Here is a 15,100-nt window from a genome sequence, read left to right on the forward strand (position 1 = left end):
TTGTGCGCCCGCCCCATTGTCCCTGCGCCCTCTCCACCCACCGTCCCCTCTGGTCAGGGCCTGAGCTCCGGACCCTGCGACCCGGCAGGCGTGTTTTTGGACCTTTACCTCCGGCCTAGGACCCCGACAAGCTCTGGAGGCGGGAATGACATCAGTGCCCACAGGTGCGGTGGGTGCGCGGCTGAGATGCAGTCCCATATCCTGTCCATTAAGCAGAGAGGACCACTGGCCTCCATTGGGGGCCTGTTTCCACGTCCTAAACTGAGGGCCTAACGGTCTCTGCTGTGAAGTGGGGCCTGTCGTGGGGTAACTTGGCAAGGCCAGGCCAGCAGGGCCAGTGGGATGGGAAGGCCTGGACACCTGGGACTCTGGCCCTAACCCCCTTGAGAGCAGCAGCAGGTGTAAGGGAGACGGGACAGGCACCGAGCCTGTAGAGAATGGCTCCTGGCCTTTTCTGACTCAAGCTGGTGGGCATCACTTGTAGTAGTGGCAGGAAGGCAGATGCACGTGGTGAGAAGGTGGCCAGTGGGCAAGGCCAGAGCCAGGGAGCTAGGCTCGGGTTCTAGTCGTGTCTGGGCCATTCTAGGTGAAGGCTTGGGTAGGGCCCCTTTACCTACATACTGGCAGTGTGGCTGCAAGGGCTCAGGCCCTTCAGAAGCCCAGCACCCACCTCTCAACCACCCTCCAAGAGGGGGCATTGGACTCTGCTCACACACCTGGTGGCAGGGAGTTCACTACCTCAGTCGTCAGAAAGTCCTGCCAGAGCCCCCCAGTGCTTCACTCACTGGACAAATGTGGGAGTCACCTCCTCTTTCAGGGCTCCCAGACACCCCCTCTGGGTGGCTTTCCCATGCTCTGCAGTCAGGGCCCTTCTCTCTCCCATCTAAGCCTCAGTGGAAAGGGAGAAGCTCTGGAACAAGACTGCCTGTGTTTGCCTAGTCTAGGCCAGGCCAATTAGTGGCCCCTTTCACCTGTGGGGTCTCAGTTACCCCAGGAAGACAGGATGCGAGTGTGTCAGGCTTCCACGCCTCCCAGACATGTCTCCTGTTCTCACCCCACACCAGGCCGGGCACCAGGGGCTGGGTTTCTTCGGTTCTCACTCTCCCCACGACCACCTGGAATTCCTGTCTTCCTGGGACTGGGGGATACAGAGTGATCTGACTCTCCTGCCACCCCTGAGTTTTCCCACTCTACCTCTTGGGGTCGTTAGCTCTGACGAAGAGTCGACCTGCTGCTGCCGCCACAGAAGCACCAGAAGAGCTGTAAAAACAGGAGCCTCACCCTTAAGACCCAGATCCTGAAATTCCAAAGTTCTGGTGTTCTGGTTATCTGATTCTGTGCGACAAACCTTTCAAAACTCAGACCTGTCACCACCTACCACATAAATCTGCAGTGTGCCCAGGGTTGGGCCCGGAGGCTCCTCCCTGTCCCATGCACTTCAGCTGGGGCCTCACTCACATCCCAAGAGGCCTCTCACCTGGGCAGAGCCACTAACTATGAGTGACTGTGAGCAACTCCCAGTGCCTGGCATTTGCCTGGTATGCAGTGGGTGCTTAATAGGTACTGAATGAATAAATAAATCCTTCCTCTGACACTATGGCACCAGCCGATTATGACCCCACACACCCCTCCAGTCTTCCTCTCCCAAGCCTAGTGCTCCACTCCCCAACAAGTTCCTCAAAGCACTAGCACTCTCCATCAACATTCATTCAGTTACTCTTTCATTCACGTGACAAATGTTTTGTAAGCACCTACTCTGTGTTAGGCATTGTCTTAGGCTTTGAAGGATACAGTAAGGAATAAACACTGTTTTCTCTGTTTAGAATGTTCATTTTCCTCTCCTCCATCTATTCCTAGCAGACTCCTACTTATCCTTCAAAACCCAACCCCAACATCCCATTCTCTGGGAAACCTTTTCCCAGACTTCTGCCTCCTCGGCCACTGACATGTGGGACATCCCTCTCTCTCTACCACTCTCAAGTCTTTTGTGGCCCTTCCCATGACAAGGACCTGGGGTTGGGACTACCCAAAGTGGGGGAAGGTTGGGAGACAGGGGCCTGCAGGGAGAGGTAAGGATGGATATCTTTGCTGACAGCTGTGTTCAGGAGCATAACTGGGCTTCCAACTCCTGCCGCCTCCCTCAGGCTCATCTTCCAGTCACTCAACAACTGTATTCCAGAAAAGAATACAGAGAACTCCAGAAAAATATTTGCTTCATTGACTACGCTAAAACCTTTGACTGTGTGGATCACAACAAACTGTAGAAAATTCTTCAAGAGATGGCAATACCAGAACACCTTACCTGCCTCCTGAGAAATCTATATGTAGGTCAAGAAGCAACAGTTAGAACTGGACATGGAACAATGAACTGGTTCCACATTGGGAAAGGAGTATGTCAAGGCTGTATATTGTCACCCTGTTTATTTAACTTACGTGCAGAGTACATCATGCAAAATGCTGGGCTGGATGAAGCACAAGCTGGAATTAAGATTGCCAAGAGAAATATCAATAACCTCAGATATGCAGATGACACCACCGTTATGGCAGAAAGCAAAGAAGAACCAAAGAGTGTCTTGATGAAAGTGAAAGAGGAGAGTAAAAAAGCTAGCTTAAAACTCAACATTCAGAAAACTAAGATCATGGCATCAGTCCCATCACTTCATGGCCAATAGATGGGGAAACACTCATCTCACACGCTAGCAAAGTAATGTCAAAAGTCTCCAAGCTACGCTTCAACAGTACTTGAACAGAGAACTTCCAGACGTTCAAGCTGGATTTAGAAAAGGCAGAGGAACCAGAGATCAAATTGCCAACATCTGTTGGATCATCGAAAAAGCAAGAGAGTTCCAGAAAAACATCTACTTCTGCTTTATTGACTACCCCAAAGACTCTGACTGTGTGGATCACAACAAACTGGAAAATTCTTCAAGAGATGGGAATACCAGACCACCTTCCCCCATGAGAAATCTGTATGCAGGTCAAGAAGCAACAGTTAGAACCAGACATGGAAAAATAGACTGGTTCCAAATTGGGAAGGGAGTAGGTCAAGTCTGTATATTGTCACTCTGCTTATTTAACTTATATGCAGAGTACATCATGTGAAATGCCAGGCTGGATGAAGCACAAGCTGGAATCAAGATTGCCAGGTGAAATATCAATAACATCAGATACGCAGATGACACCAACCTTATGGCAGAAAGTGAAGAACTAAAAAGCCTCTTGATAAAAGTGAAGGAGGAGAATGAAAAAGTTGGCTTAAACTCAACATTCAGAAAACTAAGATCTTGGTATCCAGTCCCATTACTTCATGGCAAACAGATGAGGAAACAATGGAAACAGTGACAGACTTTATTTTTGGGGGCTCCAACATCACTGCAGATGGTGACTGCAGCCATGAAATTAAAAGATGCTTGCTCCTTGGAAGAAAAGCTATGACCAACCTAGAAAGTGAAGTGAAGTGAAAGTCGCTCAGTCGTGTCCAACTCTTTGTGACCACATGAACTGTATAGTCCATGGAATTCTCCAGGCCAGAATACTGGAGTAGGTAACCTTTCCCTTCTCCAGGGGATCTTCCCAACCCAGGAATCGAACCCAGGTCTCCTGCATTGCAGGCAGATTCTTTACCAGCTGAGCCACAAGGGAAGCCCTATCTAGACAGCATATTAAAAAGCAAAGACATTACTTTGCCAACAAAGGTCTGTCTAGTCAAAGGTATGGTTTTTCCAGTAGTCACGTATAGATGTTAGAGTTGGACTAGGAAGAAAGCTGAGCACTGAAGAATTGATGCTTTTGAACTATGGTGCTGGAGAAGACTCTTCAGAGTCTCTTGGACTGCAAGGATATCCAACCAATCATAAAGGAAAGCAGTCCTGAATATTCATTGGAAGGACTGATGCTGAAGCTGAAACTCTAATCTTTTGGCTACCAGATGCGAAAAACTGACTCACTGGAAAAGACCTTGATGCTGGGAAAGACTGAAGGCGGGAGGTGAAGGGGATGACAGAGGATGAGATGGCTGGATGGTATCACTGACTCGATGGACATGAGTTTGAGCAAGCTCCGGGAGTTGGTGATGGACAAGGAAGCCTGGCATGCTGCAGTCCATGGGCTGAGTGACTGAACAACAACTATATGGAGAAAAGGCTGCCAGACAAACCTTTTATTTGCACTGAAATGACCAAGAGCCATGAATCCAAGTTCAGCAACAGTACAGAGGGCACCTGGGATGGGGGGGACAAATGAGGGGCTAGGACAGGGAGATGGAACAGATTTGAACATCAGACCCCAGGAGAAGTGAAAGCAGGTTCAGTTTGCCTAGGCTTCTGGTGTGGGGCTACCATGCCACAGCGGGGGTCAGGGCAAGGCCACAGTGGTAGGTGGCAGGAGGGCCCACTGGTCAGTCCCTGGAAGTTCCTCCTGCTATCTGACCCCAGGTTTGCATGCTGTAACTCCATCCCAACTCTGTTGGTCTTCTCAGGTTCCCGGGGACTTGGACTTCTCCCCCTACTGCCTCTTGGTCTCTCCGAAGGTTCTGGCCCAGTAGTTCCCCTGGCACCATACAGCCAGCCTCCTGCCAGCAGGGGCCTGGGGGCTGGGTCAGAGTAGTGTGATCTCGCTGGGGGGCAGCGTGAGCCTCTTCTCGCGGGCACTGAGCAGGTTCTCCACATGCACAGCCACCACCCGACACAGCTCCAGGCCCTGCAGGAGAGACATGAGTCTGCACTGTCCAGCTCTCCTGGGGAGAGACATGGCTGGGAGAGAGGTGGAGGCCAGACTCTCCCACGACTGGGGCCCCACCCTTGTCCCCCCCTCCGCAGGGCCCTAGGAGAAGCTCTGGCAGCTGGAAAGGAATCCTGCACTGCAGGCGGGAAGGGGTGAGCCAGGTGGAGACCCACACATTCACCAGCTCTGCTGCATGTAACCTGGGCCAGTTACCACACCTCTGTCACCCTCAGCGGCCTTGTCCCTGAGGTCTCGGTTGCCCAGGGCCTGCCTCACAGGGCCGTGGCGAGGATGACATGAGACTTCAAGACATGTAAATCCTTCACATTTAAAAACTATTAGCCCTGTCAATAAATGAGCTGCCACAGTTACCACCTGGTACCTACGGCCTAGAACGAACTGGGCCCCAGCCTCAGGGATCCCATGGGTTGGGGGAAAGGGGTGCTGCAACCAAGTGGAGAAGCCAGAAAGGCTGCCTCTTCCTCCTCCTCCTCCATCCAGCTACTTCCTAAGCATCCACTACACACTGGGCACTGTGCTATGGACATCATGAGGACACAGCCCTGCCCTCTTGGGGCTCACGTTCTAATGGGGAGATGGACAACCTGAGAACCAATAGTGACTTCCAAGCCATATAAGACCTACTGAGGCAGAGAGTGAATTATCAGGAGGATCAGGGGAGGCTTCTAGAAGGAGGTGATGTTTGTGCTGAAACTGGAATAAAGGGAGGGAAGAAGCCCTGTGATGCAGTGGGGAGTGTGTCCCAGGCAGAGGGGACAGCGAGTGCAACAGGAGAGTGTTCTGGGGCAGGGAGGGGACAAGGGGGGGGTGGCGGGGGAGCTGAGGTCACAGAGGTAAAAAGAGGAGGGGGCAGGGACAAGAAGGACTGCTGGGTTGGGGCCCAAGGGCCTGCGAGGGTTGGAGGTGAGGGCAGAGGCCTACTGGCCTCCAAGGGTGACACTGAAGGAGAGAAATAGGAGGCTGTCTCGCAGAGCAGCTGTGGAAGCCTCCCTGGGGGGAGGGCCCGGTCTTGCACCAGTTAGAGCTCGTCCAGGGGAGGGGGCTCCAGAAGGGGCCCAGGAAGCAACAGACAGGCAGGTCCGAAGAGGTGGGGTCTCTGGGGGAGTCCAGGAAACAGGCTGAATCCAGGTGAGGCCAGGATCAGTGTGACCTCAGCGGGAACAGGACTGGGGGGTGGTGGGAAGCAGACTGATCTCGTCACAGGCTCCCCAAGGAGCATGGTGAGGGGCCGTGCTCTGACCTTGACCCTCAAGGGCAGGGCTAGGGTAGTGGGAGCCCCTGTCTCGTGCCCTGGAAAGCAGCCCAACTAATGTAGGCCCTGCCTTGGGGTGGGGGAGTTCTGGGCCCACATCTTGAGGGGTGCAGTGGGCTGGCAAGGACAGACAGGTGGGCCTAGCCCCATTCAGCCTCTTCTCCGGACCTCAGCCCCCTCTCCAGTAGGTGAGAACTCTGGTCTGGCCCTGCCCCGGGGGCTGTAAGACGTGGACCTGGCTGACCTAGAGGACTTGGCTTTTGAGGAACACCCATGGGTGCTGCAAATAGAGAAAGCTCAGGACAGGGAAACCCCCATCTCCATCTGTCAAGCCCCGGCCCCACAGTCCAGCCTCCAAGCTTTAGCCCAGGGAAACTGCCCATGTCCCTGCCCTCCTAGCAACCTTCTATGGCTCCCAAGTGCCCTCGGGAGGAGGCCCCAGGTTCTTAGCTTTATATTCAAGGACCCTTAGGACATCCCCAGTTTCCCATCGAATACCTCATTCTTCTGCAAACAACCTGGGCCCTCGTTTCTAGGATCCCACCATCAAGATACGTCTCCAAGATCATCTTGAGACCCGCAGGTCTGTGTAGTGTGGGCTTAGCTCTGTCCCCTATGCTGGGCTGGACACTCCCCAGAACTTTGTCAGGCCGAGGAGAGCATAGTGTGCAGAATTCGGGAGTGGGGAGGGAGGGAGCTGGGCAACTCCCCAGGGGGCCCACCTGCTCCAGCTGCAGCTGCACGGTGTGCTGGGCAGTGACATCCCCAAGTGCAACCTCCACATAGGGGCAGCTAGAGTCAGCTGTGGGCCGCTGGGTCCGCGTCGACTGGATCTCCTTCAGGGGGAACTTCACCATCAGCTCCTGGGGGGGATGGGGAGCAGACAGGCTTGGGGGTGGGACAGTCTCACCTACCGGTACCCCTGCCCTAAAGGATAGATACGCAGGGGGCAAGACATCCCAGTTCGAGCACTCATCCCCCAGTAACCGGCTGTGTAACCTGGAGCAAGCAGCTTTACCTCTCTGGACCTCAACTTCTCACCTGTGACATTACTTCAACAATGATGCACATGTGTGCAACGTGCCAGGCCCCACTCTAAATGCTAGAGCTCCAGGTAATGCCGGTGAGCCCTGACCTTCCTGCCTCTTCACACCCACCCCTCTGGCTGGGAGCATTCTTTCCGGCCCCAGGAGCTAACGCAGAGCTTCCACGGCTCTCCCCAGGAGAAGCCAGAGCGATGAGAGCCAGCGGCCCCTTGTGACAGATGGACACAGCAGACAGACACCCCAGCTTTCCGGCCCACAGAACGGGGCGTCCTCTGAGGCTGGTGCTCCCTGCTGGACTGAGTCCCAGTGCCCACAGTGGGAACCTGGATGCTCACAGGCCCGCCCCGGCTGTGTCCCCCTGGCTGTGACCTCCTCCTGGTCTCTCTTCCTCGCTCCATTGTTTCCACACAAGCCACTTGCCCTGGATCCCTCATGTCAAGGTTCACTTCCCGAGGAAGAACTAAGAATGGGGGCAGCAGGTCCCTTTTGTTCTGGACTACATTGTGTCCCCAAATCCTGACCCACCGCCTCAGAACCTGGAGACAGGTCTTTGAAGAGGGGAGTCAGGCTAGGGTGGGCTCCCATCCCATGAGTCCTTATGAGAAGAGGACCTTGGGATTCATGGACCCCAGAGAAAGGGCCATATGAGGGCTCAGCCAGGATGGCCATCTACAAGAAAGGAGGGAGGCCTCAGAGGAAGCCGACCCTGGTGGCACCTTGATCTTGGTCATCCAGCCTCCAGACCCACAGAAACAGTTTCTTGGCTGAGGCTCTGGCAGAGCCACACAGGTTCTGCAGGCCGGCGTGCTTCACCTGTTTCTCCTGGACAACAGCCTGAGTCATCGTCCCAGGTGACGAAGAAGGGGGCAGAGCCTCGCCCAAGGTCACACAGGTGTGAGCAGTGGAGCTGGACGTCCCTGTGGGGAGGGGTGGGTGGGGCCAGGCTGAGCCACTCACGTGGGTCTCAGTGCTGAGGAAGTTGAGGCCGTTCTGGTTGACAGCGAGGATGCAGGGGGCTGGCACAGCCGTGGTGCTGCAGCTCTGGACCAGGAAGAAGGAGGAGCCGAACATGGGCAAGGCGCTGAGGAGGCCTGGGGGTGGTGGTCAGGCGACAAGGGCTCATCAGTGCATAAGCCCACCCCTCCCCCCACAGCCCATCCGGCACAGGAGCCCCCAGCCCGGTGCTCCTCCTGCCAGTGCTGCCGCCCACCCCGGACCTTCCTCCATCCCCGCTGGGCCCCCAGCCTAGGTGGGGCCTTGGAAGGCCTTTAGAAACCTGACACCAAAGATGCTTCTGTACAAAGGAAAAGGCCTCCTCAGCACCCTACCCTCCTCAGCCAGGCCCCCACGACTCCCTCCCCAGCCCAGCTCCTTCTCACCCAGAAACTGGGCGCGGGCCTGGTGGGGGCTGAGCGCCTGCATCTGCTGCCGGTGCTGGCCAAGCAGGCGGAGCCACGTCGAGCTGGCCTCGGTGCGGTACAGCTGGGCTGGGATGTACCCCTGGGCCTCCCGCCTGGCGGGCAGGCAAAAGCCGGCTGACCATTAGGGGTTCCACCAAACCTCCTGACGGCTGAACGTTGGGGGAACGCGGACGACAGGGTGGGGACGGGCAGTGGTACAAGTGGGGCTGGGCACACAGCATGCCCTCAATAACCGCTGGCCAATACCACTGGGCTCCTTGCTTGCTGACAAGGGAACACAGGCTCTGAGGAGTTCACCAGCTCATCCAGGGTCATACAGTGACCCCACATAGGTTCGTCCTTTGTAGTCCCCGCCCCCTGGGGAGTAGCCGAGGCCAGAGGGGTAAGAAGGAAGCACAGGGTGGGGGAAACATCAGAGCAGCAAGCAACCCCCAGCAGTGGTCAGCAGAGCAGAGCAGTGGGCTCCAGATGATCACAGGACCCTCAACTCCCACCTGTCTAGGCCTCTCCAGACCATATGCTGGCAGCCCTAAGGCAGCCCTGGCCTCAGGACATCTGAAAAATGCCAACAAGTACCAGTCTGGGCTGCACACTGGGGAAGGGAGGGATGTCAGGGGAACCCCTAAAAGACTCTTCAGGCTACATCTTTCCTTCTCTGCACTGCTGGGTAAGAGCCTGGCCTCCGGACCTGTCCCAGGTCTGAATCCTGGTCGCCCCACTCTGGGGAAGCCATATCCCCTCTCTGGGGCTGAGTTTCCTCATCTGCAAGAGGGGACATTAGAGTGCAGTTTAGGGTATCTGCCAGGGCGATACGTGCAGATGCCACGCAGAGAGTAAGGGCGCCACAACTGTCTCCATCCGGGCCTGGTGACACCTGTATGTGCCTCCTCCACTTTCCCTCCCATCATAGCATCAGAAGGGTGTAAGTGTCGCACCCTTACAGCAGGACATACCCTGTCCACACACTGCCTTTCTTACAGTTATTCACAGCAGGGGCTCTCAAAGTGTGGTTGAGGGGCTGGGAGGGCAAAGTCGCTTCCGTAACAATCTGAGCGGTCATCTGCCTCCCCCTCGTTCTCTCACAAGTGCAGGTGCAGAGGCCACATGACCTGTGCGGTCACAACAGACTGACCGAGAAGCAGGGACGGGTTTCCAGCTGTCCGCTATTAAGCCAGATGGTACAGATTTGCAAAGGGTAAACCAGTGCAGCTCCTCTCACTGGAACTCTTGGGAAAATACACTTGTGTTTTTGTGACTTATTTATACGTCAACATTTATCTTAACATTAATATGTAGTGTCCTTGTTTTTCATTAATAAATCAGTATTTTAAATTGTTTCTGTTTTCATTTTGAATAGTGTAAATATATCAATAGATATGACCCACAGACACAGCAGCTCTTTGGGGCCCAAGTTTCAAGAGGAAGAAGATGGAGAGTGTGAGGACGACCGAGGTCCCATCGCTTCCAGAACATCAGTTTAAAGGCCACCTGACACCCCACAGTTTAAGGAATCCTCTGCTGTTGGAGATTGTCAACGCCATCACAGTGGACATTCCTGTGGCCAACGCTCTCTGCAGGGCTGTGTGTACTCCCTGGCCACAGTGTATGTGTCCTGAACGCATTTTATCACTTGTTTGCTCTGAGCTATTAATACCAGTTGGAAGCGACCTGTCCTGCTGGGAGGCAGGGTCCTAGCTGGACGGGCTGGGCTGAGGTGGGGTGGGCAGCTCAGGGTTGGGGCAGGGGCAGGAGGGCACTCACGCGCTGGGCAGGTAGAAGTGGTCCTTGGCCCGGTGCTGCAGTGCGGCCAGCTTGGACACCTGCTGCAGCTGCTGCTCGCTGGGCCGGCCAGCCGGCATGCTGCTGAAAAGGCCCTTCAGGTAGTCAGGCAGCACCTACAGGGGCAGGAAGAATGTAGGCGAGGGGCTGCAGGAGGCCAGGCACGCAACCGGGGAGGTCCAGACACAGATGCTGAGCCATGCCAGGGTCATGCTTCTGGAGAGGGGGGCGGTCACTTTCCTGGGCTTCAGGGAGCAGTGACAGAAGCACCTGGACGGTGAGCAGGGAGGGCTGTGGCTTGGAAGCCAGAGGAACTGGGGAAGCACTGGCCCCTGCTCTGCAGAGTGCAGGACCCAGGGGTCGTGTTTCCACAAGTCCCAGGGGTGCTGCTGGCTGACCCACAGGCACAAGAGCCCAGTGACGGGCCTTGGACACAGAATGGCCGCAGCTTCAGGCCCCCAGCTTCTGAGAAGCACGCTGTCTCTACCCAGCGCGTCTGTGAGGGTCCGCATACGAGGGAGACCCCGACTTTGTCAGGACCACTGCCCTGACTGAGATGACCTAGTCCAAGAGGGGAGTGACAGCGCCCCAGTGTGAAAAGGCCGGGCAAAGCCTCAGAGCGGGGGATTTCCCTGCTGGTCTAGTGTTTAAGAATCTGCCTTCCAAGTCAGGGGACACGGGTTCGATCCCTGATCGGAGAGTTAAGATCCCACATGCCTCGTGAGAACTAAGCCTGCAGGCTGAAACTAAGACCCAACATAGTCAAATAAATAAATATTAAAAAACAAAAAACAATGCTACTGAGCACAGGACAGGCGAGGTGCTCAGCGCTGGAGGAGAGCAGGAGGAAAGAGGTCAGAACGGCCTGAAAATGTGTCATCTGGGCAGCCTGGCTGGAGGGGCCCAGACCAGCAGCAATACAGGAAGAGCAGGCTGGCCCGGCTGACAGAGGCCTGAGAATTAGGAAGTGAGGGTGACGACATGCCCACATGGGGACCAGAGGCCTCGGGGCTGGAATCACAAAGACCTCGGATGCCAAGCCTGGGGGAGCCCAGAGACTCCGGAGCCTCAGAGTGGCCACACGCACGGACCTGGTTGTAGTGCATGGTCACGTAGAGCTCGTTGTCGAACTTGAGCGGCTGGTCCCAGAGCACACGCCGGAACCACAGTGCATAGCCGCCATCCACCTGCGCCATCTCTGAGGCCACATCCAGGATGTAGGTGCGCCGGCTGAGTGGACACACGTGCTGGCCTGTGGGGAGCGGGGGCAGATGTGGCGAGCCCCCTCCCCGCTCTGGGGCACAGCTTCCTTGGTGAACAGGACAGGGGGCCCTGATTTGTGGAAGTTGTGCCCCTAGGTGGGAATAACGCTCAAAGCTCAGCTCGCCTGGGCCTAGGGAGGTGCCCCACCCAGGTGCTGCTCAGAGAACACCCAGCCTTTCTCCCCTCTCTAAGAGGAGGCTACACCCAGAGAAGCACAACAGGCCTCAGGTCCTGTGGGCACCTTTCTGTAGGACTCCTATGGGGAGACCCCTGCTGGGCTCCCGGGGGTGAGGGGAGGATGCGGGTCTGGCACTGAGTGGGTCTCGGCTGTAAGTTTTTATTTCCCGAAGTGACATTTCTGCTCCCTGTCCCACACCTTTGAAAAATTTTTACTGAAAATAGGAATGTGGCATGATGATAAAGTCCCAGCTCTGACCTTGGGCAAGTCCCTTGGGCTCTGTGGCAGGCTGAGAAAGAGCCTGACCTCAAAATGCTCCCGTCCTAATCCCCGCCTGCCTTGAACACACACCTTCATGGAGAGGAGATGTGGAGTGTGATTAAGGGTCTTGAGAGGGAAGATAATCACAGGGACCCAAGTGGACCCAGCATAGTCTCGAGGGGCCTATGAGAAGGAGGCAGGAGGGTCACAGAAAGAGACTGGAAGAGGCTACGCTGTGGGCTTTGAAGATAGAGGAGGGCCATGAGCCAAGGGACTTGGGTGCCTCTAGAAGCTGGAAAAGGCGAGAAACAGACTCCTAGAGCCTCAGAAGGACTTGGCCCTGGGGACGTTCTGACTTTCAGAACCATAAGGTCATACACATGTGCTGTTTAAAGTCACCAAGTGATTTGTTATGGCAGCAACAAGAGATTAACACAGGCTCCCTGGGCCTTGGTTTTCCCATCTGTAAATGGGAAGGACAACACATTTCATTTTATGGGGTCCTGGTGGGATAGTTGATAGGATTAAGTGCTGTCAGCTGTCGCCTCTGCTCCGTGAACTCCCTTACTAAGATTATTTTGTTACTGCCTTCTCCGCCCCCCGGGTCGTGCTGGACTCAGGCAGGGCTGAGGACATGTGGTTCAGAGCTGAGTAGCCCGGGAGCCAGCTGGAGTTGGGTGGGACTGACCGGCCAGTGGCAGAAGCTCAGCCATGGCCTAGAGCAGGTGGGCTGCAGGGGGAAAGGGTTTGGCCTCATGGAGAAGGGCCAGGTGAGGCCGAGGGTGGGGCTCCTCTCAGCCGCTATGAGGACAGAGGAGGCAGGAAAAAGTACTTGCACGTGTGGGTTACAGGAGCCACATTCTGTTAAGTCCTGCCCTCCCAGACAGCAGGGCCTACTGAGCACTCCGGGGGGCAGACGGAGGCATGGGGGAGCCCTGTCTTCTGCCATCTTGCAGCCTGACAGACCAGATGAGCTCACACAGATCGATGTGGGGTGGCAGGGGTCAGATGCGGGGCTGGGGGCTCTCGGTGCAGAGGCTCCTGCACCCGGGCGGGGGGCTTCCTGGAGGAAGCGGCATCTAATCGGGGCCTTACAGTCAGGATGGGGGGGCATGGGCACAGCTTGCCTCGTCCTCTGGCCGCTCACCTCGGTTGGTGACAACAAAGATGACGTACTCGTCAAAGGCCTCGGGGCGGGTCAGAGCCATCTCAGCACAAAGCTCTTCCACCACATCCAGGGCCACCTGTGGATGGGGGAAGTGAGAGGCTGGACCAGCCAGGTGACCTCTGCCCTGAGCCCTCCCTGGCCCCGCTGCAAAGGCTAGGCTCCCCGGGCCCTGGGTCAGCCCCACACAGGAAGGACGCAGCTTCTGGAGTTGTGGGTCCCGAGTCTGCCCATCTCTCATTTGCAGCCTGACTATGAGCTGAAGGCCACCCACCTCCCCTAGGCTCGGGCTTGGGCTGCAACAGAGAGCTAAGTCCTGCCTCGTGGGGGAGGTAGGAGGTGGCTCAGCACCCTTGGGGTCCCACCCCCCAGACACCCCTTCACTCACAGTGCATGTCTTGATCTTAAGATGGCGCTCCAGGCCCCCGGGGAGAAGAAAGAGCTGCCTCTTGGAACTGCGGCCAGCCTGGGGGAGGGTGCGGAGAGAGGAGAGGCTGGGATCTCACCAGGGTCTTACCCAGCCCTGGTCCCCTCCGCAGGTGTGCCTGGGCCAGGACAGGGGTCTCTGGGTCGGCCATCCCCCTCCCCGAGCACCGCCTACGCTCACCAACATGGCCCGCAGCTCCATGCTGCCCGGGAGCTCCAGGCGGCCGCCAAAGCGCAGCGTCTTCTTCAGGTTCTGCTCACAGGCCTTGGCAATCCCTGCAGAGACCAGGGTCAGGGGGGCCGGGGCAGGCCCAGCGGAAGAGCTCCTCTGGCCCTAGCCCCAAGCCCCCTTGGTGGGGGCTGCTCTCCCTCCAGTGGCCGCAGAGACCATTCAGAGGGCAGTGACTGACCCAAGGTTAAGAGCCAGAGTACAAGCACTGGATTTGAACCCACATCCTATCGGAGGCCCTCACGCCTCAGATCCATGAGCCCCCGGAGACAGCTGGTGCTGGGGGCTTGTCCCTGGCAGCTGTGTCCATAGCCCCCATGCAAGAGACCGCATCGTCTGCTTCTCCATTTCTCTGGTTAAGCGGTGCCCTCGCCCCGCTCTGGGGAGAGGCCAAGTCAAGAGTTTGGGGGCATATTCAACCCCCTTCCCTGGAGCTGATGCAGGGGTGTTTGTTGATTGACTCAAAGAGGAGGCTTCAGAGGCAGAGAGGGTGAGGTCTCATATCTCCTCCATGGCTGCCATGGTAACCACAGGTGCCCTGACCTCTCTCCTAGGGCGGGGACCCAGGGGTTCCTCTGGAAGCTAGACTTTGGGTGAGGCTGAGGAGCAGCCCCTTTCCTCTAAATTCCGTGGTGAAAAGGCCAAGACCCTGCCACCAGCCTTGGTGCCCTCTGAAGACCCTTGTTGATTCCCAAAGACCAGAGAAAGGGCCATGCCGCCACCTCCTCCTCTCCCACATGCCACACATCATCTCGGGTCTTTATGCCTGCTACTCAGTTCATCTAGAAATCTCTCCTCCGTGCTCACTATCCAGAGCAACACTTCCTCCAGGAAGCCATCCCTGATATGCCATCCTCCCCGTCATATCAGACAACCCATGGCATCAGCCCCTGTGGGACCTCTGCCAACATTTGGGGACAGGATTGATATTAATCACCACTGCCCGGGCAAGAAGGGCTAGGCCCTCCTGCTGGCTGCCCAGCCAGTCCTCGTATGGTGGGCCCCTGGCCCTGGGTCCCCACTCGCTTGCCCCTCACCCTGGAAGGGCAGGCCTGGGGTCCGGCTCACGTCTTGGAGGAAGTGGGTGAGGTGCGGCTGGAGGACCTCAGAGCAGCTGTGGTAGGCGGCCACGATGTACAGCAGCCTCCAGCCTCGCTGGCAGCTGTCCCTGTGAGCACACACGGGCTCCATCGCAGTGGCCACTGCTCTGCAGCCACCCCAGGAGTCTCCCTGCCCGCCAGGCTCTTCTCCTGAGGATGCCCCCGCCCCTGCCCAGTGAGAGCAGGGCCGGTAGGCAGAGTCAGACCAAAGGTCCATTCTGTTGGGAATTCTGAGTG

At 56.6% G+C, this 15,100-nt stretch overlaps 1 protein-coding gene across 1 annotated transcript in view; it reads right to left on the reverse strand.

Annotated features, from left to right (window-relative positions):
* Positions 1–4,132: 4,132 nt before the first annotated feature.
* Positions 4,133–15,100, reverse strand: part of MYO15A (myosin XVA) — a 47,080-nt gene continuing 36,112 nt past the window's right edge. Inside the window, exons 56-65 of the mRNA XM_027518110.1 lie at positions 14,801–14,931; positions 13,716–13,810; positions 13,497–13,574; positions 13,091–13,187; positions 11,333–11,493; positions 10,224–10,357; positions 8,421–8,554; positions 7,999–8,132; positions 6,718–6,858; positions 4,133–4,698 (exon numbers count right to left, since the gene is read on the reverse strand). Of these exons, the coding sequence (XP_027373911.1) occupies positions 4,597–4,698; positions 6,718–6,858; positions 7,999–8,132; positions 8,421–8,554; positions 10,224–10,357; positions 11,333–11,493; positions 13,091–13,187; positions 13,497–13,574; positions 13,716–13,810; positions 14,801–14,931 (1,207 nt within the window). The 3' untranslated portion in view covers positions 4,133–4,596. The remainder of the gene's footprint in view (positions 4,699–6,717; positions 6,859–7,998; positions 8,133–8,420; positions 8,555–10,223; positions 10,358–11,332; positions 11,494–13,090; positions 13,188–13,496; positions 13,575–13,715; positions 13,811–14,800; positions 14,932–15,100) is intronic.

The sequence above is a fragment of the Bos indicus x Bos taurus genome, chromosome 19 (genome assembly GCF_003369695.1).
Source record: "Bos indicus x Bos taurus breed Angus x Brahman F1 hybrid chromosome 19, Bos_hybrid_MaternalHap_v2.0, whole genome shotgun sequence".
In the NCBI taxonomy this organism is placed as follows: Eukaryota; Metazoa; Chordata; class Mammalia; order Artiodactyla; family Bovidae; genus Bos; species Bos indicus x Bos taurus.